A 21410-nucleotide genomic window follows, 5' to 3' on the forward strand; every position below is an offset into this window, starting at 1 on the left:
TGTATATACATATATATACTTGTATTTTTATATAGCATGTTCCATATTTATATATAATTTTATGTATATATATATTTTTCAATTTTTGCTTATTGAATACATTTTTTTTTTTTTAATTTTTGCTTAATTTGCTGTATTTTTTTAAGTGTTTGCATGTATGTATGTATGTGTGTTTGTTGTAATAAACAAAAAATCATAAAATTGTTTATGTCTATTTTGTTTTGTTTTCATTTTTTTGTACTCTGTTTTGTTGTTACTGCCTGTTGTTTGTTGTTTTTGTTGTTTTTCTCACATTTACTTAAACAATATAAATAAAAAAAAAAAAATCTTTTTTTTTTATTACAGTGGCTATGTGAGTAGTTGTTGTTTTTGCTTATGGAAAAATTAATAAAAAATTTTACGCCTTGACTGCACAGAATTCTCTTTGCATACTTTTGTTTTTTTTTTTTTTTTTTTCTTTTTGCTTTACTAATTTTATACAATTGCCTTTAATGTTTTTTTTTTTAATTTTTTTTTTTTTTTTTTTAGTTTTACAGCAGCCTAAAGTTTGTTAAGCTACAGCTTAACAGTAGCAACTGTGTCAACAGCTAGCTGTTATGTTAGCAACAGTCACTTAACAGCATGAACTGTATGAGCTTAACAGCTAGTTTACAATTAGTAGCAGCTTAAATTGTTTACTATTAGCAGCATCTTAACAGCTATATACAACAGCAGCAGCAGCTTAACGCTGCTAGATCTATATTGGCAGCAGTTTAACAGCTATAACTATACATTTGAACTCTGTTAGCTCAACAGCTGTTAAATTCATTGACGCTTGACAGCTTTGTTAAGGCAATACTGTTGTTGCACATGCGGCTGTTGTGGCTTAACATAATTGCGTCGCTTAGGCATTACAAGCTTTACAGTTGCTGCGGTCTTTGTTGCTGTTGGAGCTGCTGTTACTGTTATGCTATTGCGCAGGCTTTTAATACTAGCGGGAGCTTTTGCTGACGCTTCAATGTGTAGAGGAACATTGTTACTGTTAATGTTGCTATTGCTGTTGCTGCTGATGTTGCTGCTGATGTTGCAAGTGTTGCTGCTAGGCAATCAGGACGACGGCAGCTGCTTGGCCACAATGACACCTGGACGACATTGCTTCAATGATGTTGTAATGGTCACCGGCTGATGATGATGGCTCGCTGATCCGCCCGCTGCTGATGTGGATCCTGTTGCAGACGCCGTTGCTGTCCCGCTGCTGGTCTGCACCTTGAAGATGGTGCCCGAGGGTGTGCCCACAACATCTTTGGCCGACTTTGTTGTGATGATCACCTGCTTGTTGCCCTTCAGCTGCAGAAAGGGTCGCAGCTCGGCCAGCGCCGCGTGCTGTTTGCCCGTGGTCAGAGCCAACGGCGCATCCTGCGCCAAACGATATCCAGCGGCTGTGCTAATGATCTGATGATGCGAATGCAGTACATCCTGCTGATGATGTTGCTGCTGCGTATGATGTTGCTGCTGCTGCTGATGCTGTTGCTGCTGGTGTTGCTGATGTTGCTGTTGGGTTTGCTGCTGCTGCTGTTGATACTGCTGTTGTAGCTTGTGCTGCTGGTCGCCGTCAAAGAGATGATCCCCCTCCAGATGCCGTATGGCCTCCACAATGGTCTCCAGATTCTGGCGGGAGCGTGTGAAGACTGCCGTCGTCGTCGTTGTCGTGGACATCGCGGTGGCCGAAGGTTGATCGTGCAACTTCTCCGTTTTGACCTTGACGATCTTCTCGTTGATGCGCTCCACCTCCACCTTGGGCGTCGCCTTGATGGCCGCCTGGAGAATGGGAGTGCTCATGCCCTCGGCATAGGCTTTGGCAATGGCATTCACGTTCACCTCATTCTCCGATTCGGTCGAGGAGTTGGAGGAGAGTATCACCTCTTCGTGCACCTGATCCTCGCTAATGATCTCGGCTGCCGCATCTCCTTCCAGCTCCTCAATGCTGGAGCAGACGACCACCTGCTGCTGGCCAGTCATCTCGTCGATCTCCACGTACGAAACGGTGCCGCCCAGCTCCTCCAGCTCATCGGCGCGCACAAAGTTGTCCGTGTGCTCGATGACTTCCCTTGGAATGTAGGAGCTGCTCCCGCTGTTGGCGACGGCCGCGGCCACAGCTGTACCGGGCGGTGCTGTTGCCACACTGTAGAGCTGTCGCTTGATCATCTGCAGCTCATCCTCCAGCAGGCGTCGCAGGCTGCGCTCCTTCTCCAGCTGCTTCTTCATTTCGAGCAGCTCCTTGGCCGCAATGATGCTCGCATTGCTCAACTTATTGCCAGCTGCTGCTGCTGCTCCAGCCACACCACCGCCGGCTGTCAGCAGGGTCATTGGCTCCGGGGACATGGATCCTAATCCCTCATCGGAGCTATCGCTAATCGTTTGCATGTTGATCACGTTGTCTGTCAGCTTCCGCTTCTTAATCGCCACGGCGCTCGAAGAACTTGTGTTGTTGTTGCTCGATTCGTTAACATTGCCGCCGCTGTTGTAGTTGTCGCCAGTGGAGCCGCCTCCTCCACTACCTCCATGTGCCTCATGCTCGCCCACTTGTCGCTTTAGCTCACTGTTCTGTGTGAGCAGCTGAGTTTTCTGATTCTCCAGATCGACAATATACTGGAAGGTCTGTTGCAATATGGCAGCCTGCAAGGAATAATAGAAGAGAAAAAGGACATTAGTAATCCTTTTCTTGCTCACATTAAATTAAATTATATTTATATACTTTGTCTTATTTACCAGAATAAGAAAATTGCAAGGATAAATGGACGAGAATCAGGACATTGTGAAGCAGTTAAAATGATCATTTTTTATGGTCTCTACTCTTATATTGAAAATCTAATATTCCTTTTTCGTATTCAAAATTTGCATAACTCAATTTCATCGTGTAAACGCCACAGACAGTCTGTCACTTCAGCCCCTCTTCCAACCACTCTCACTCTATCATCCATACACATTCTGCACACACTAACAGCAACAGCCGTCGTCTGCTCTTTTAACAATGAAACTCATTCACAAGACGTCACAGCAGAGCTCAGAGCAGCGCAGCATAATTACCAAAAGAGTAAGAGCGAGAGAGCAGGCAAGCTTTGATAATTACCGCAAAAACATACACACACACAGACACAAATTTGTATTTAAATTGCATGGATACATAAAATCTGAATGTACTGGAATTTGCATTAGTAGTGGAAGCGCTTATAGTAAATAGTGTAGTAAATCTCTCGTTGCAGTTGTTGTTTGGGTTTCTGTTGTTTTTGTTTCTGTCTCTTCTTCGTTTTCTTTACTTATGCTGAGCTGTGTTGTGTTCTGCAGTGTTGCTGGTTCGAGAGAGGTTAAGGAACTTGTGTCCTTCAAAATATGCGCGTTCTCAGCACAAACAGAGCACACATACACATGCACATACCGCCACATGCACATGCATATGCAGCATATTTGCATTTGTGTGTATGCGAAAAGTTGTTTTTGCGCATTTTTGAGTTTCTTTTACATGTTTGCCTACACTGCAAATATGCGTGGGCTACGCATAACGGTACAAACTGGCATAGAAAGCAACGTAGGCGCAAAGAGTAAAATATGAGGAGATAAAAACAAGACAAGACAATATAAACCATAAGAAATATAAATAAAAAACACTCTGGCAAAAACCAAAAGGAATGCAAGTAGCCGCAGCAGCGCAGCAGATGAGAGCAGAGCAACACAGCGCAGCACAGCAAAGTCATGGCACAGGAATGCGAGAAGCTTTGTGGAAATTCTTTTGCATTGGCTTTGATTAAAATATAATAAATCTGTGTTGTGGTTGGTACTGCTGCTGCTGCTGCTGGATGCAGCCATAAAACTTGTTTCACAATTTCTGCTGGACATGCGGCTTGTTGTCGGAGGTCACTACTACAACAACAACAACAGCAATAGCAACTAGCTCACGACACCGGCTACACAGCTGCTGCACACTGCTCTCTTTCTCTCTCGCGCTCTATAACTCTTCAGTCTCTGCCATCGCCTTCTGCTTCATGCACAGCTGTCTGGGCAAAGCTATTACGTTGTTTTGATATGTTGTAAATAGAGAGAGGGCGAGAGAAAGAGAGAGAGAGAGAGAGACAGTTAAAGAGAGTATGAGTGAGTTAGCGACAGAGTACAGTTTTCTCAGCTTTGCTGTGATAAAAATCAGCGCAATGTCGCGCGCACATTTCATGTTAAAAAAAATAGCATAATAAAGCACATTTTGCATTTATTTTGCGCCATGTTAATTTATTCTACTTAGTTGCATATATTGCTGTTGTTGCTGTCGGCTACCAAAGGCCGTTCATTGACTTATTCTGATTTATATTGGAAGCGTATTGGAAACAAGCCAAGCATTGGAAAGCTGCAGCAATTAGAATTAGAAAAATTTGCAAATTGGAAAGATAATAAGTTAATAAATAATAAATTAAGTTTGCGATTTAAATTTTTAAAAATATGTATATATGTAGATAAATTTTAAAAACTGCGCATTAGAAATGTCATTTGCTTATTTTTTTTATTTCGAAAAAATTGAGAAATTCTTATTAGAATGCATACAATTGGTTTCTAATACTTTATGTTAAGTCACATTGTGTAATAAAAGCTTTTAATAAGTCTAATTACATCATAACGTAGCCCAATAAGAATTCGTCTAGAATGAGTTTAACATTTTGCAAAGTTTGGCTAACAAAATAAACCAATTGGAAAACGTTAGGCACTTAGCCCAAGTCCGCAATATTTTCATATAAAACGAAGCTTTTCTGCCAAAATATGTTGCCCATCAGGCAGCTGGCAGCTGCAGTTAGGCCGGCAACTAAGGCCTTGGCTAATAAGAAAATGTCGTCGTCATATCAGCGACGCAGTCGGAAAATGCCGGCAAAAAAAAGCTGTACACAGAATGCCCCAAGCACAAAAAATACAAATAAAAATAAATAAAAGCCACAGCTGTACAGCAGGCAATCGCACACACACACACACATGCACATACGTTGATGTGCTATTGGTGTGAGTGTAAACAAAAAGCCGATTAGACGCGCGCGCGAGACACTCGGTGCTGTTCCAACAAGAATCCCAGCCAACGCGTTCGAGCGAGCAACCAACCAACGAACCAACCAACCAACCAACCAACAACCAACCAGACAGTCAGCCAGCCAAACAAGCAGAGCAAACGGCTGCGCGCAGGCAGCGGCGTCGTTTTTGCGGCGACTGTACTTTTTTCCAACACGGCCGCTACATAAAACACACCACCAAACAAGCGCAGGCAGCAGCGGCAGCAACAGTTCCAATACGAAAAGTTTTTCAATATTCGCCGGCGTCACAAATGTTGCTAGCGTGCTGCGCTCTTTCTCTCTCTCTCCCATACACATGTACATACACACGCTAGTCAGGGAGAGCGAGAGCGCGGCTTCGTTAAGTTTCATTGCCATATCGTTTCGTTTCGTTTCGTCTTGCTTGAAACGGAAATGTACTGCAGCAACAGCGGCAGCAGCCGCGGCTGTGGCGAAAAACATGTGGACTTAAGCTTTTGCCGACGCCACTTGCTCACTCTTACGCTCCACACTCATTTAGGCGTCAACGTAAACACGTGTGTTGTTCTCTTAATGCTTCCAGTTACTTCCAATTTGTATTGGAAATACACGCGCGCTCTCTCGCCCTCTCTGTCTCTCTTTAGCGCGATACGAAACGTGTATGTATGTACAGCAACAGCAGCAGCAGCAGCTGACTCGCTGCTGTTGTTGTTTGCTGTCTGCTTCGTTTCTATAAATGGCGCGTCTGACGGCGAGGCGGCCCCTGTATCTGCTTCTGCTGCTGCTGTTCTTCTTGCGGCCCTACGATACAATTTTGTTGTATTTTTTGTTGATTGAATAAAATGCATAAAAATAGCCGAAAATACTTGCAATTGAGCCCGCCAACTGCTGCTGATTCGTCACCATCAGCTGAGTTGGCAGTTGTACTACGGCATACATATGTATCTATATATGTATGTATGTATGTATTATGTGCATGGGTGTGAGTAGCAAAGCAACCACCATAAATGCAGGGAAAAAGCTAAATGCCTCGCCCCCTTACATTTGGGGCAGCTGTGTGGCCTACGTGCGTACAAGCATGGCCCAACATAAATAAACATATAAAAAAATCTATTTCAATGGGCTAAATTTAAGTTGATTTTAATTACTAGATATGTATGTACATACATATACATACATGGATAAATACAGACATATGAATGTATGTATGTATATCAGCAACTCAAATTGATCGATATTATATTTCTTCTAAGAAATGTGTATGTAGTAAAACCTAGTTTGGGCATTTCTTATCATCAATTGCATTTGCATTTGCTTTTGCTTTTACCTATTTTTTCGCTTCTATTGCGTCGCACGTTTTGTTGGCGGCAAACAATTAGCGCTGTTTGTTCTCGCCGCTTATCTCTCTTCTATTCTCTCAGTGGCCGGCCCAACGACAGGTGTGTGAGTGCGAGAGCATGACTAAATGTAAACCGTAGAAATAGCGGAATGTGTCTGTAGATGTGTGTGTGATGGCAGCTAAAATTTGTCATCTGCTTTCTGGGTGCGGGGGGCGAGAGCACAGTTAGCAAAGAAATCAAGTCAGCTGACATTAAGATTGTAGTTCCATGTTGCTCCACTCTTTTACTACTAATTCTCCTTCCGTTTATGGTCTGCGGTTTTTTTTTTGCGAACTCGTATCTAACGTTGCTTTGCGATTCATTAGCATTTTTCATAGCGCTGAGCTTCTGCATGCCGAATTTTTCGCTAAAATTAGCAACACACACACACACAAGCGAACAATTTATATTGCATAGAAAAAAAAATCATAACGGAATTTGAGAAGGCCGCACACGTTGCAGCTTTGGCTCGTTTTTGCAAAAGTTTTTGGCGAAACACTCATCCATACATACACACACGCGTAATCACACACATGTATTCAAGTATGCGCAAAGCAGAAAAACAGCTGCGGCTACCACAGTGCTGCCGGCATTGATGCTTACATACACACATACATACGCTGAGAGACGGAGAGAGCGATACCCACAGGTCTTGGTTCGCTCGCACTCGCTCTGTTACACTCAGCTGGTGCGCGCCCACAACAATGGGCGCCAAACATGTGTTTTCTACACACTCACACTCACGCGCAAAAACGATAATGGGTGACAACATCGGCATAGAGTCAAAATTAGAGAGCGCGAGAGTGGGAGAGAGCAAGTGTTCGGCTGCATTAATTTTAGTACTATTTTTAAACCATACACTAAACAGTATTTTTCTATACATTTACTGTTATGCGCGGCACAGTTTAAAAACTAGCAGAAATGCCGTCATCGAAAGTAAATTGTGGAGGAATGAGAGAGGGAGAGAGAGGCAAAGATTACGCGGCACTAGGCGAGGTCAGTAGGGGTCTCAATAGCGAACGTGTATGTATGTGTGAGTGTGGCAATGCCTTGCCAGTGCAAAACAGCTGCTCGCTGTATATTTAAATATAAACATTTCAATTTTTTTCTCTCTTGTGTTGTTGTTTCTTTCTTTTATGCCAATTGTATTTTGCGTTTTAAGCTAATTTTTAACGAGTCGCCGGCGCTGTCGTAAAGCAGCTGCCCAGTTGAGTCAGACATTCGGATGTGTATGTTAGTGTATATATGTATGTATACAGAAATATATAGGTACATACATATAGTTTACTTAATACCCGTTTAAGCTAACCTAATTAATTTCAAACACGTGCCAGGCAGCGTCAAGTCGCATTTCGCCTTTAGATCCCATGTTTTTATTGTTCTGGCCAAGTCGCTGCTCGTTAAAGCGAATTTTAACAGTTACCCAAACATACTCCTGCTTTGCGAATAGTGTTGCATAGCGTTAGGCGTTGCCAGACTGGTAAGCTGCTTGCTCTTGCTGCTGTTGTAGTTGTCGTCACTCGCGCTTTCAGCGCTTCATTAAAATTCCATTACAAAAGGTCAATAAAACTTTGAACCAACCAGCAGCGAAACAACAAAAGCTCATGGTCAACGAAAGCATTTAATTAGCATAAAAGAAAAAGCAACAAAGAACAGCAAAAACTGTTATATGTAGCACACCTCGCTCACGCGAGAAATGCTTGAAAGTATGTGTGCGAGTGTGCAAAAGCGATTTGAATTTGAATGGACTGTAGAAGCGGGCACAGCAACAATAAGAAATGCGATGAAAGCACGAAATAAATAAGCAACAACAACAAACATAGCTAGAAGTGTTAACCGGCGAATTGCTCTTAAATTCCAATGCAGCCAGCAACAATAACAACGGCGTCAAATAGCTGCGCGACGCTGACCCTAAAATAAATAAATAAATACACACACAAGCATACGCACCGAGTAGATCAGCTGATCGAATTTCATGCCTACAAGCAAAAGCAACGAAACGCCTTGTATTTATAGTGGCTCGTGTGACTGTGTGTATGTGTGTGTGCGTCTGACTTCACAGCTGTTTTGATTAACCCAAATAAAACAAAAGCAACAAGAGCAGCACGTCGCCATCGCCGCCTCGGTGCATTTGTTATACAAATATAACTCAATGTGTAATTACAGAGAAAATAAAATATGTATATACATATATAAATAAGCGGGCGTTCGTATGACGACAGCATCTTCAAGCAGTTGCACTCAAACCCACACACACACAATTCCTGCGCAACTGTGCTTGAATCGTGGCTCGGCTTGCATTGTTTTGTCTGGCGCCGCAACGACGCAATTGGGAAAGCTGAGCTTTTTTGCCGGTATTGCTGTTGTTGTTGTTGCTTGACCAGCTGAGCTGCTGCCGCTATGCGTGCGAATTGCGCAGCAAAAATGCCGGTTGACTTTTGGTATTAAATCAACCAAAAAGAAAAAAATAAATAACAAAAGTAAATACATACATTGTAAAGTATTTGTTGTTTCGCTACTTTGCTTTGCTGAATTGCTGTAGCTGTAAATGAAGTATGTATGTATGTATATTTTTAGTGTTGCCCGCTGCAGCGGCAGGCAGAGGGCGAAAAAGGCTAAAGAATATTTGTTACGTTAATGATAGTTATTTAAAACAACAAAAACGTAAAAGCTTTTATTGTAACTGATAAAAACCAATTTTATATTTATGTTTCCATATGTGTAGCTGTTTTTTATTTATTTATTTTTTTTTTTAAACTAGCTGGTTTTGCTACTCAATACTCTGGCAACTCAGTTGCTTTGTTTATTGTGCTACAATCAGCTGTTGCTGATTCATTGAATCGCTGCAGTTTAACTGTTTGCTCGATGCTACAGGCGTATAAACGGAACGGAACTAACATAGAGATGAGCCATGAAACTTATAGACCGCCGCCTTTCCCATTTGGCACTGTTAATGACTGTGTTTTTTTTTCTCTTTTTTTTGGTTGCTTTTTCAATCGCCATTGATAAAAAAAAATTGCAAACTAGCACCGTTACAGCGCGAGCTAGCAACACACACAGGCATTAAATCCGGCGAGACGGCATTCCATGTAATCAACAGCGACAACAACAACGAAAAAACTAGCCGAAAGCTCAGCTTGAAAGCCTGCAATTGACGACGACAACAACAACAACACCAACGGCGACGATCTTTAAGCGTCGCCAGACTACGACGACGCGACGGCGACAACGCTGCCAACGACCGACCGACATTTTTGCACTCATACACATACACGCACACAGCTGCACTTGTCTGCTGTCTGTCTGTAAGTAAATGCAGCTGCTGTGCAAGTGTATATGTGTGTATATGTAAAGAAACCCACAAAGTAATTGATCCATTGCACTTATGCTTTGCTAGGCCGCCTGTTATTATTATTGTTGTTGTTGTTGTTGCTGTTGTTGGCTTGCAGCTTTCTCTGTGCACTCTTTGCTTTCCGCTATTACATTCTTGCTTGCGAAAGTGCCGCATTCGCTGCTCTCGAAAAGTTATCGTTCAGTTGTTGTTGTTGCTGTTCTTACTGTGTCTTTTGTCAATCGTTTTTCCAACACCACCCACCATTAACCGTTAGCAATTACTCTAAGCTAAGCATATACTGGTAATTTTACAGTTGCCCAGGCAACTCGAGCACCCATAAAGTATCTGCAGTGAAAACTCCACTCATGGACAGCTTAAAATGCCTTTAATCTGCTCTGACACAAAAATACACCTTTTAAGTACTTGGATACTAAAGACTTGTGATAATTATATAATAATAATAATTTAATCTATTTTAATTTCAGTTTTTTCATAATGTGAACAAAGTTTAGCTCCCATATCAAGGGTCACATTTAATTTACTTGCTCTTGATTTTAATTAACGCCCAGAACGAAGCATAAAATAATTTCAAATTACCAACGAAACTGCATTAATTGCATTTTGTGGTCAAAGATAATGCAGCACGCAGACCCACATACACCCAACTGGAGTGGGGGTGCTCGAGGTGGTCGGGTCACTGTCTAGAAAGAGACGGCAAGCTTTTTTACTACGAGCTGCAGCAAGTGAATGTACAGTTACAATGCGCCATATACTACGCACGCAATGGCACATACATAGCTGACATAACGCTGCTTATGTACTACGGCTGCATATTGATATACATACATATGTATAGATATATGGGTGTTGGTCGCATCCCGGACAGCTGGGCTGCGCCTGCAACAATTCCGCGCCAAAGCGAAAGGTTGCACGATGCCAATGGCCTAGTGCACTGTTTACACCCACCCATCCAACCAACTGCCGCCCACATGCCACGCCTTTTCAGCTGCAGACAAGTGAACAGAACAAATTTTCTGCTACGCCGGCCCAGGCGAAAAACAGCAACAGAACAGACACACGCGTGGCGCAGAATGCGCAGCTGCGGCAATCAAAAAGCTGAACGCCCAATTCCTGGCCAAAGGAGTTCAAGAGTGACAGAGACAGAGGGAGTGTGAGAGCAAGAACGACGGCGTCTTCCAATTACCCACCATACTGACGTTTGCTGCTCTACCCGCCTATCACTTTCCAGTCTCACAAATAATCGTCATCGGCAAACAGCTGCCTACCAGGCGCCAGGCTGGCGCCGCGCCACTGTTTCATTTCGGCAACGAAATGGCAGTGAAACAAACCAAGTTCCCCTCTCTGCGCTCCCCCTCTCTATACACTAACATTGTACGCGAGGGCCACCCACTCAGCCCTGTGAGCATGTGCGAACGTTGCTCTCAGCTGTGCTTGTGGTGTGAGAGGAAATCGCACTAGGATAACGGGACCTGTACTGTGGCCCTCACACAATGTTTTGGTTTGAGTCTGTGCGCCGACTACAGTGATGCATGGCTAAAGCGAAAGTTGTATACTGAATAATACGAAAAAAATATATATTGGACTAAAAATACAATAAGATAAATAATATTTTATTTATAGAATTTAAGTCCTTATATTTATTGACTTTTAACATAACTCATTGAAACACATTTGTATTCATTCAAAAAATTCACTCAACACAATCTCTACTGTGCCGCCTTTATCAGCCACTGCTGTTATTCCCTTTTCTGCTCCTTGCTTAGCGCTTGGGAACTGCTGCCAACTTTGGGGGTTGCTGTCGGGCTTTTGGCGCGTACTGGAAAGCCAAAGCTAAAGCGAAGCTGGATCGATATTTTAGGAGCTACTACGTAAATCGTAGCGTATCGACATCAAAAACATTCCAGTTATGCGTCTTTTCTATTACACTTGCAGGAGGAGGAAGATGAGGAGGGGCTGGGGCGAAGCTCAATTCGCTTCAGCACTTTAATGTAGGTTAGTTCAGCTGCAAAGCGGGCAAAATTGTGGACTGTACGCAATTGTGCTGCACTTTGCACTTTGGCGCCACCTAGCGAGCAGCTAGCAAGTTCAATGACCCGCCTCAACGAGTAAATCACAGACTACTTGGCATAGTCGCCCACTCGCGCGTCTGCATTTACACGTAACTGTTATATATGAGTGTGTGTGTACATAGAGCTGTTACATTAGTGTGAGTGTGAGTGTGTGTGTGTGTAGGCATAACTGTCAATGGCACAGCGGCTGTCGCTACTTTCTGCAGTGTTGCAATTTTTTCTCGCACTTTTGTGTCAACTGAAAGCTCTGCATGCATGTGCCTGCCTGTCTGTCTCTCTGTCTGTGTGCGTGAGCTGCATTCGTCGTGCGACCTGGTTCCGATTCCGATTGTCGTCGTCGTCGTCGTCGACAGTTTGTTTTCGTTTTAGGCCTAGTCTCAGCCTCAGCGTGACCAGCAGCCAAAGCCTAACCCACCTGCCTCTCCCCCGTGCCAACCTTTCAAGCTTCAAGCTTCAAGTTGGTCAAGCAAAAGTGCACGGCTATGGCCATCTCTTTCGCACACAAAACTACTACATACTACAATGTTTACTATGTGTGATAATGCAGCAGCAGCAGCAGAGCGCAAAAAAATCCATAAACTACTTACAGCTGGGACATACGCTAAGCCGCCCACCCAGTCGCTTGCCCACTCTCTCTCGCTCACTCCCTCTCTTTCTATCGCATGTCATGACTGTTATACGCCCATTATGTCATTCATCAAGGCACGACGCTGACGCCAACGGCGACGTCGCTGCTCTAGCCCTTTTTTTGCGCGTGTCGTAAAGTAATGTTTTTTCTTCTCCTTGTTATATACGCGTTTTTCTTCCTGTTTACATTGTTATATGTGTATATGTATGTAGTTACCCCGTCCTGCTCGCACTTAACTCGTTAACCCAATAAGCTGTCATGTTATTGTTTATGCTGCGTGCTTTTTAGGACTTTGCGCTGCACTTGTGATTTATGTTGCTCACTTTTGTTTGACATTTTTCAATTTGCAATAAATAATAAGCAGTACAATAGAGCATACACTCACAAAAAAAAAAAAAAGTGTATTACAGTGTTGCGAAATACAGCAATTTGGAAAGAGAATGTTGTCTAGCGCAGCAGACACATAAATTAAAACTTAAAGAAAGTATGCACATCAAATAAATCTTTTAGTATTTAATATGACAGTTGTTGATTTACAGCCGTCTGCTGATTAGCCAAGACACACACACACACACACACACACAGTTGCTCAAGATGTCGCCGCAGCCGCCACAACAAATCGATGCTTGTCTCAAGGTGAGAAAATATACATATATACATATACATACATACATACGTACGACACGAATGCGTGGGTATGCAAAAAAAAAAAAATAAAATAAATAAATAAAAGAGGAGCGCAGCCTAAACAACAACAAAGGGTGACGCCAAAATAAAAGGTTGCCACATCAACTAGACTGCAAAAGGGACCTTCATGTGTCAAGTGCTGCTCTGCGTTGCGCTGCTGACGTCGCTGCTGGCGTGCCTACAAAAGCACAACGTATGAGGTTTTTGGAAAGCTACAGCCAATTGAGTGCAGCCTGAGAAGGAGAGAGAATGACAGAGTGAGGATAGGGCAGGGGCGTTTGCATTTGTGTGAGGCAATTTGTCAACATGCGATAAGGCAAGTGCCGTTGTTGCTACTCCTGTGGTAATGTAAACGAAACGAAACTTGAGCGAAGTGTTGAAGCGTAAATGGATAACAGAACAATAAACCAATACAAGTGCACACACATAGACTCAAATGTAATCCAATTAGTGCAGCTCATGCTTGTTGTTGTAGGTAGCTCCTCTTATATTTTGTTTTGGTTTTGTTTTTGGTTTCGGTTTAGCTAACTTACCTTGCTCAACTTTTCGCCCTCGTGTCGCGGCAGCAGCGAACGTAAACTCTGAAAACCGGCATTGATGCTCTGCATGCGTCTTCGCTCGTTGCTGTTGGCTATTTCCCGCCGTATTCGTTTCTCGGTATCCAATATAGGTTTACCGCTGGGCGAACTGCCCCCATCGCCACCTCCGCCATCTTTTGTGGTATTCGATGCGCTCATATTCGATTGGCGTCGCTGCGAGCTGGTCGTAACCTGATGCGCCGGCTCGGTGGTGTATTCAATGTGATAGGTATTCTCCCCGCCTGAATCTTCCAGTTGTAATCTACAGAGAAGGATAAACGAGAGAAATATGGAATCAACAAAATTGCATAAATTATTTTAAATTTAATAAATAGTAAAATAGATCAAATATGATACGTTCTTTCATTAAAATGATCGAAATTGGATAAATAGTATTTAGTATTTTAATATATATACATACATACAAATATACATTTGGTATGCATTTAATACATGTGGTAAAGAAAAATAATACAAATATAGAGACGCAATGAATATTCATAATACAAAACCAATTAACTTGCGCACACACATTTTCACCCACACACTAACAAAAATTCATTCATTCATTCATAAATTTACAGTTCCATTCAATTCAGTTTTAGTTTAGCCGTACACACACACACACACACACATGCATAGAGAATGCGCAGCGAGAAAAAAATGTACAAATACAAAAACAATCAAGCAGAAGCATAAAAAGCAACATGTCAGCCGAGAGCGGCCGTTGATGAGCGTGGGAGAGAGACAAACAGAGAGGGAGAGAGAGTTAACAGCTGTCAAATATGACTTTTTGACTGTTGTTGTTATTGCGGCTCTTGGATTAAAGCCGCTGTCGCTGTGGTTGTTGCAGCCGCTGCTGCACATAATAGCATAAGAATTTCAAGACCGGTTTGTCACACACACATATCTTTAGTTGTGTGTGTGTCTAATAAAAAATATTTATACAAAGGCATCAGCAGGCCACAAAAACATATGAGCGTGCTTGAGCGAGAGCTCGATTGAAATGAACAGGGAGAAAGAGAGAAACGAGCGAGCGAGAGCGCATTGTTTGTGTATTTGTAAAGTTGCAGCACTGCATTCCAGCAGCAAGACAACAAACGACAGCAGCAGCAGCAGCAGTCGAACGAGCAGCAGAACGTCGAAGACAACAGCGATAGAAAATCTTAGACATCGTCGTCTGGTTACATTGGTTTATTTTTAGCAACATGCCATTACCATCCATAACAAAGGTCGTTCGCTGCAGCATATTTGCTGCGGACTGAATACCCTGTTAGAGATAGCGGCTAGCTAATTGGGTATGATGAGCGAATATGCTATGTTGATGAAATAAATATCAAATATCAATATGTTTAATTTTTGAAATTAATAGGATATTTAAATGGTAAACATAATAATATATAAATTGTTATTTTAATAAAAATTAAAATGTAAGGTACATTAAGTTTATAAAATAAAATAAATTTTGAACAGAAAGAAACAATTTAAAGATATTCTATGAAATAAATAAAATTAATTTGAATTAGTTTTATTATTTATTATACACAGAGCATCTCATAGTCCAGCATGCTATACTTTCCATGCATTCTTTCGTCAGCAGTTGCCAAACTTGGTTAAGCGGATGTTGCTGCACTTGCTGCTGTTGCTGCTACTATTGTTATTGTTGTTGCTGTCGTGGAATTTCTATTTGCAAACAGTAAAAAGCCACAAAAGCAGCAGCGGCGGTGGCTGCTGCATACATCAAATGCTGAATGAAGCTGCGTCAAGTGCAAACTATTTGAGGCATGCGTTGACAAGCTCATTCGCATACATACATAACTTATACTCATATACATATATATATGTATGCGCACTAATATAGGTGCATAATGCCATTAGAGTTTGTGTCGTGCAGACACGCAAACAACAGCTGTTGCGCCTCATTTACATACGCCGCAGCAGCAGCGGTAGCTAAAAATAGCGATCATGTTAATTTAACAGCGGCAGAAATAAGTGTGAATTCGCTGGGTGTGAAAAGTGTACATCGTGCGCATTTAACAGCTGCAACTGCAGCTGCCGGCATGGCCGTTGGCCAGTGCTGATAGCAGCAAAAATTAGCCGTTTTTTAGTGAGAAATATTTTGAAATAAAAGTTCTTTGTTTATAAAAAGAAAACAACAAAACCAACCAAAAACGATTCTTTGTTTATAAACATAGCGAATACGCGAGTAAATATTATGTTTTGAAGTTATTATAAAGTAAGATTTTAGCTATGTTTAGGCTTCTATATGGTGCAATCTAGCTTTCTTTTTAACTTCAACGAGCTCCTTTGCTGCCAGCTCGTGCCAGCACTGTTCGATCATACAAAAACACATGTTTAAGCAATATTTTAGAAAGCTGTGTGCAGTTATTTGTAGTTTCTTTCCTTTTTTTGGCATTTGAATTATAAATTGCAATTTACGCATATTTTGTATTTCAGTCGCAGCAGCAGCACCAAAAGCCGCATTACCAATAACAACAATATGAAGAAGAGCACATGATATACAACAGCTGCTGCTGCTGTTGCTGCTACTGCCCGGGGGCCGACTCTCTGCTGCTGCCCCAAAGTTCAATGTAGTTCATTGGCCACTTTTCGCCAACCGTACACACATACACATATACATGCATGCATGCATTTATATGTATCTATATTCATACATACATATACATATGCAGCTAAACAGAACAGACAAAGCCGAAGTCACGAGTGCCGCCGAATTGTTGTTGTTGTTGCTGGTGCACTGCACATAAATCGCATACATATATATGTATGTATGTATTTATGTACGTTTCTGTACGCTTATTGGGTCAACGCTTACGTCATCGTTTTTGCCTGGAATTTGTCGGCTGCAAAATGTTTTGCCGATTGCAGGTGAAACACAACTTTTAATTCATAAACATTAACTTCGTATTATATAATTGGCTGATTTAAATTAATTTTTAAACGATTTAAAAAAATTACACGATTTGTAAACGCTGTATGACTAAATATAATGTTATAATCTACATATTAAATAAGAAATTTGTGCATATTAACCTAATGTTAACCAAATAAATTGCATAATTCATCTTCTATATATTCTCTTTCTATAACTATAATCAGTCCTTTATGTTTTTGGTTCCTTCTAAATCCCTATGGAGTTCGCATTGATTTTCTCCCTATCAGTTCATTCAATCCAATCGTTTATGACCTAAATTAACAGTTCGCTTAACGTTTATTCCCCTTTTATATGGTAACACTTTTATGACCGACTTGAAGCGCAGTAAAAAGGGCATGCCAAGCATCTGTTGCACTAAAAACCAAACATTATTTTATGCCCAGTCACGTACCAATACTTACGCACAGGAACACACAGAAGCCCATAAAGCTACTATATTCTAAAAAGTTAGTGGATGAGGCTGAAGCAGTAGCAGCAATTGGCAAAATGCGCAGCAAAACGCAATAAACTTTGCCACTAGCGTAATGTGCAGCAAGCAACAAAGTAGCATAAACAAATGAAAAAATTTTGAATGGAGTCGCCACACACCCCACATTCCCCTCATCTTTTTCTTCTCTCTCTCTCTCTGTATCTGTCTCTTTTCGTCGGCCTTTCGGCGCCACAATTGCAATAAAAAATATAAACAGAGAACATAGGCAAAAGCTCCGTTGCAATTTGGCAAGAGGCGCAAGAGGGTGACACATAACGGTTACATAAGCCCACACACACATACGCACACTCACACAGACACATAAGTACTCGCATGAGGTAATTCGAGATGAATATGTGCCAGGTGCAAGGTGCGAGAAGGAGAGGTAGAGGCCAAATGATGTGTTTGCATGTTGACAAAAACAACAGCTGTTAAGCGAATTAACAGTAGCATACACACACTCACCCATACAAACGTATTTACGTACAGCCACAGCTGACGGTTGCGTTAATCTTTAATAAAATTTACAAGTCAAACTATTCGCACACAAACACACATGCGTAGCGCGAAAAGAGCAGAAAAAAAAAACAATCATGTGTTTTTCATCAACAATTCGAGCAAACGAATTACTGTCGCTTCTTCTTTCAATCCGTTCAGCGCTCGCTCTCACCCTCTCCATTTCGCTCTGGCTCGCTCACATGCACCCACTCTCACTCTCAGGCAGACGATGACGACGTCGACTAGGCGCAGGTTGCCCATAAAAAAAATGCCGCTTGCAAAAACGCAATGGCAAATGAAACAGCAGCAGGGCGAAACGCTTGACATATGAAACAGCCATCGCCCAAAATTTGCGCAGCAGCTTTTATCTTTGCGCTCGTATATGTGTGTATGTATGTGTTCGTATGTATGAATATTGTTTTCTTATTGGCATTTTTTTTTTGCAAATTCGCAATACTTTGCAGTCGTGTCAGTTGTGTCGGCGTCGACAGCAACAGCGACAGCGGCATTTTGTGTATACGTTTTTTCAATGAAATGCTTGTAGTAGTAGTAAAATGCGCAGCGCTGTGTGGCGGCATCTGTACTTTTGCTAAAATTCCCCTTTATTAAATGCACACTCACAGTCGCACACACACACATGAGTGTGTGTACACGCCCACTCTCACTGTCTCGCTCTTTTACGGGCAGCGACTTATCGTAAAGGAGCAACAAGCTTTTGAGTGCAAGCCAAACCTCACTCACTCGCTCACTCCCAAGCAGGGGCTTATGTACTTCAGCCACTAGCAAAAAGACTGCATGCAGAAGCACAAACACATACAAAGATTTGAGCGAATTTACAAGCGCCGCCACAGTCGCGGCGACTTCCAGCGTGTGGGGAAAAACGGAAATGACGCCACACTCACACATATACATTTGCAATGTGAGAGCACATGCAACGCGCGATTGGAGACTTTTAGCGAATTCACTCGCCCGGCAGATGTTGTTGCAGAGACTCGATTTCGAACTGTATTTGCTTTAGGTATAAAATTCTTAGTATTTGCTGTTATCCAATATGATATTGCAATTATTATAAATAGAGAAATCAAAATAAACCTGTCAGCTGTTTAGTCAGAAATTCGGTCGGCTTACACAGTGCTGATACTCATTTAGCCACATGCAGTTATACAATCCAAACATATGGGTAAATGCCAGTCTGCGCCTTATTGATAAGCTCAACGAACACGCACACCAAGGGAAAACCTTGAAGTACTCACAGCTGCCAGTGGGTGTAAAGGAGGTAGAGAGAGAAAGGGAGGCAGTAGGCGAGAGCGAAAGATTAGCCGATTGGTTTCTTTTGTCAAACTCTCTCTCTCACTCTACATGTGTGTGTGAGCATATGCTAGGCTGCTGCTGAAGGCATAAAGCAGCCGCTGATAAGACGACAAAAACCATATGATTTTGATAAAAAATAAATCTGAAATGAACCGGCGCAACTTTCGTCGCATTCAAAATAAAAAGAACCAAAATATCAACAAAATAGAAAAAACTGTACATTTTAACGCTCTACAGTTCACACTCACACACAATCATTTGTTTTAACATTCTCTTTCTCTCATCATTCGCTGCTCATTTATTTATTGCAATTGTGTGTGTGTCTGGTTGTTCAGGTAGCCGCTGTCGCAGTCGCAGTCGGCGCTGCCCATATGATGATTATAGAAATATACCGGTACAGCTGATTTGGCCGCAACTAACATAGCTGTTGATTAGACAGCGAGTCACGATAAGCAACGGCAGCTGTTTAGCAACAGCAGCTGGGAGAGGGAGAGAGAGAGAGCAATAGCAGATCACAAAATTAAAAAAGCCCATATTTTCCTTTACACTGAAGTTGCGCTCAATATTTTGACGCTCAGTGTAGTGTGCTGGAATAGATGCGAGAAAACAGCCGTTTTTCAAATATGGCGAGTGTTAAGCGTAAAAACACAACACACGAACAACAGCAGGGCGAAAAAAAAAGTAGCGTCACCTTTTTCCAGCGAGACGCTGGCAATATGAAACGACCAGAATAGCCAGGAATAAATGGAACTGGAATGGAATGCTCGTTCAAAACGAACGCCATACGTTTTCCATGTGTGTGAGTGAATGTATACATATGTGTGTGTGTGACAGTGCATTGGTGGTGGTGTTTTTATGCCGCGTTTGTTTTGTGCGGCAAAACAGGCGGCAAAATGACGACGTCTGCCGTGTGCAAGCGGGAGCGAGAGAGCACGAGCGAAATAATCAATAATTTGCGTGATAAAAAACGAGGAGAATCAAAAGTGCAAGAGCAGTTTGTTTATTTCATGACGATGCCAAAGTAAACAATTCATACTGTAATGTGATATGCGTATAGATCAGATTTTCTTTTCTTCTCATTGTTCTCTCTTCTTTCCCCTGTATGTTTCTTGTCTTCACTTACTGTAATTCTTCATCCAATTCCTCGGCGCTGTTGTATTCGGCGTTTTCCAAAATGACTTCCTCCGTTTTGATGGCCAGCGGTACCGAAGACATCTTTTATATTCTGTGTGTATATATATGGATATATGTTTTTTGTGTAACTGTTGTTGCTAGAGCAGGACACACACGTGCTTCACGTTGCTTCTTTTTTCCTATTATTTATTTTTCTTTTACTTGTATTCGTTTTGATTTTGTTTGTTGCTGTTCTGCCTCTTCGCCTTTTGTTTTTCACCTGGCCTGCTCGCACACATGCACATGCACATATATATGCGCAATCGATCGTTGACTTTTTTCTTCTTTATATGTGTGTGTCGTCGACTTCGACGTCGTCGTCGTCAGCTGGTCTTCTATCTGCTTCTCTGCTGCGTTCAGCTGCTTTTTGTATTTAGCGGCAAATTGTTAGGCAGCCAGACACAGCCACACACACGCACACTAATAAACAGAGACAGCGCACACTCACACTCGTAAGCACATGTAAGTCGTACTCTCTCACTCAAACTCACTCACACTCGTACACAATTCAAAACAGCAGGCGGCGCGCCGTAAAAAATTTTGCGCGACGTTGTCGGCGTTGTTGTTGTCGATGCACTAGAACACTAGAAGTTTTCACAAAAATATTTTGTTGCTGTTTTTGCAATTTTTATTTTGCAACACCATTTGGCATATACACATACACACTCATATACACCGATAGATTGATATATATATACATATATATATAGAGGCAAAATGGTTGCACTGTACGTAGACCGCGTTTTTCGATAAAAACGTCCGCGACGCACGTCCGCTCGGTTCAAATATTCAACGCTAAATAACAGCTGTTAACATGTGGCAATGTGCCCGAATGTTACGTGCTAAAATATACCAATTATTCTAACACGCAATACTGCAAGCCTAAGGGATGAAATTTGAGGAATGTTTTATTGAAAAATTAACACATCATTTATGCTTTAAAATAAATTAGTTGTGATAAATACTATTAATTTAACTTAACAGATCTAACAATGCATCTATTAATTGGTCTTAAATTTGAAATTGAACAGTTAGCCGTGGGACCAGTTTGTTTAAAATCGTAACGCTTAAATACTGTCACGCGGCGAAAATCTTGCTGTAAACTAACATTTCTCTTAAGCTGTTCAGTTAACAGAAAAGAGACGGAGTATATTGTTTGGGATTTAAATAACTGTTTGACTGTTTGTTTGCTAATGTACAGTTTGTATGCAATTTGAAAGTGAAAGCTCAATCTCTGTTTAGTTCTAAACAGTTTTAATGCAATTGAATCA

The 21410-nt window shown here is 41.7% G+C and overlaps 1 protein-coding gene across 1 annotated transcript; it reads right to left on the minus strand.

Moving 5' to 3' along the window:
* Positions 1 to 432: 432 nt before the first annotated feature.
* Positions 433 to 20950, minus strand: crp (transcription factor cropped). The gene is made up of 3 exons (XM_018003333.2): positions 20090 to 20950; positions 13688 to 13994; positions 433 to 2655 (listed from the first exon to the last, which is right to left on the minus strand). Exons 1-3 carry the CDS (start codon positions 20179 to 20181, stop codon positions 1087 to 1089), a joined length of 1968 nt encoding a protein of 655 aa, XP_017858822.1. The 5' UTR covers positions 20182 to 20950; the 3' UTR covers positions 433 to 1086.
* Between the last annotated feature and the right edge of the window lie 460 nt (positions 20951 to 21410).

The sequence above is a fragment of the Drosophila arizonae genome, chromosome 3 (genome assembly GCF_054131065.1).
Source record: "Drosophila arizonae isolate 15081-1271.41 chromosome 3, UAZ_ARI_1.0, whole genome shotgun sequence".
Classification (NCBI taxonomy): Eukaryota; Metazoa; Arthropoda; class Insecta; order Diptera; family Drosophilidae; genus Drosophila; species Drosophila arizonae.

Bases quoted from the DNA above. Each gene is read 5' to 3' on its own strand.
- crp (XM_018003333.2), bottom strand. From the start codon at position 20,181: ATGTCTTCGGTACCGCTGGCCATCAAAACGGAGGAAGTCATTTTGGAA. The intron at 13,995-20,089 runs GTAAGTGAAGAC...CCTTCTCTGTAG, and splicing joins GAATTGGATGAAGAATTACA to ATTACAACTGGAAGATTCAG. The intron at 2,656-13,687 runs GTAAGTTAGCTA...TATTCCTTGCAG, and splicing joins AGGGCGAAAAGTTGAGCAAG to GCTGCCATATTGCAACAGAC.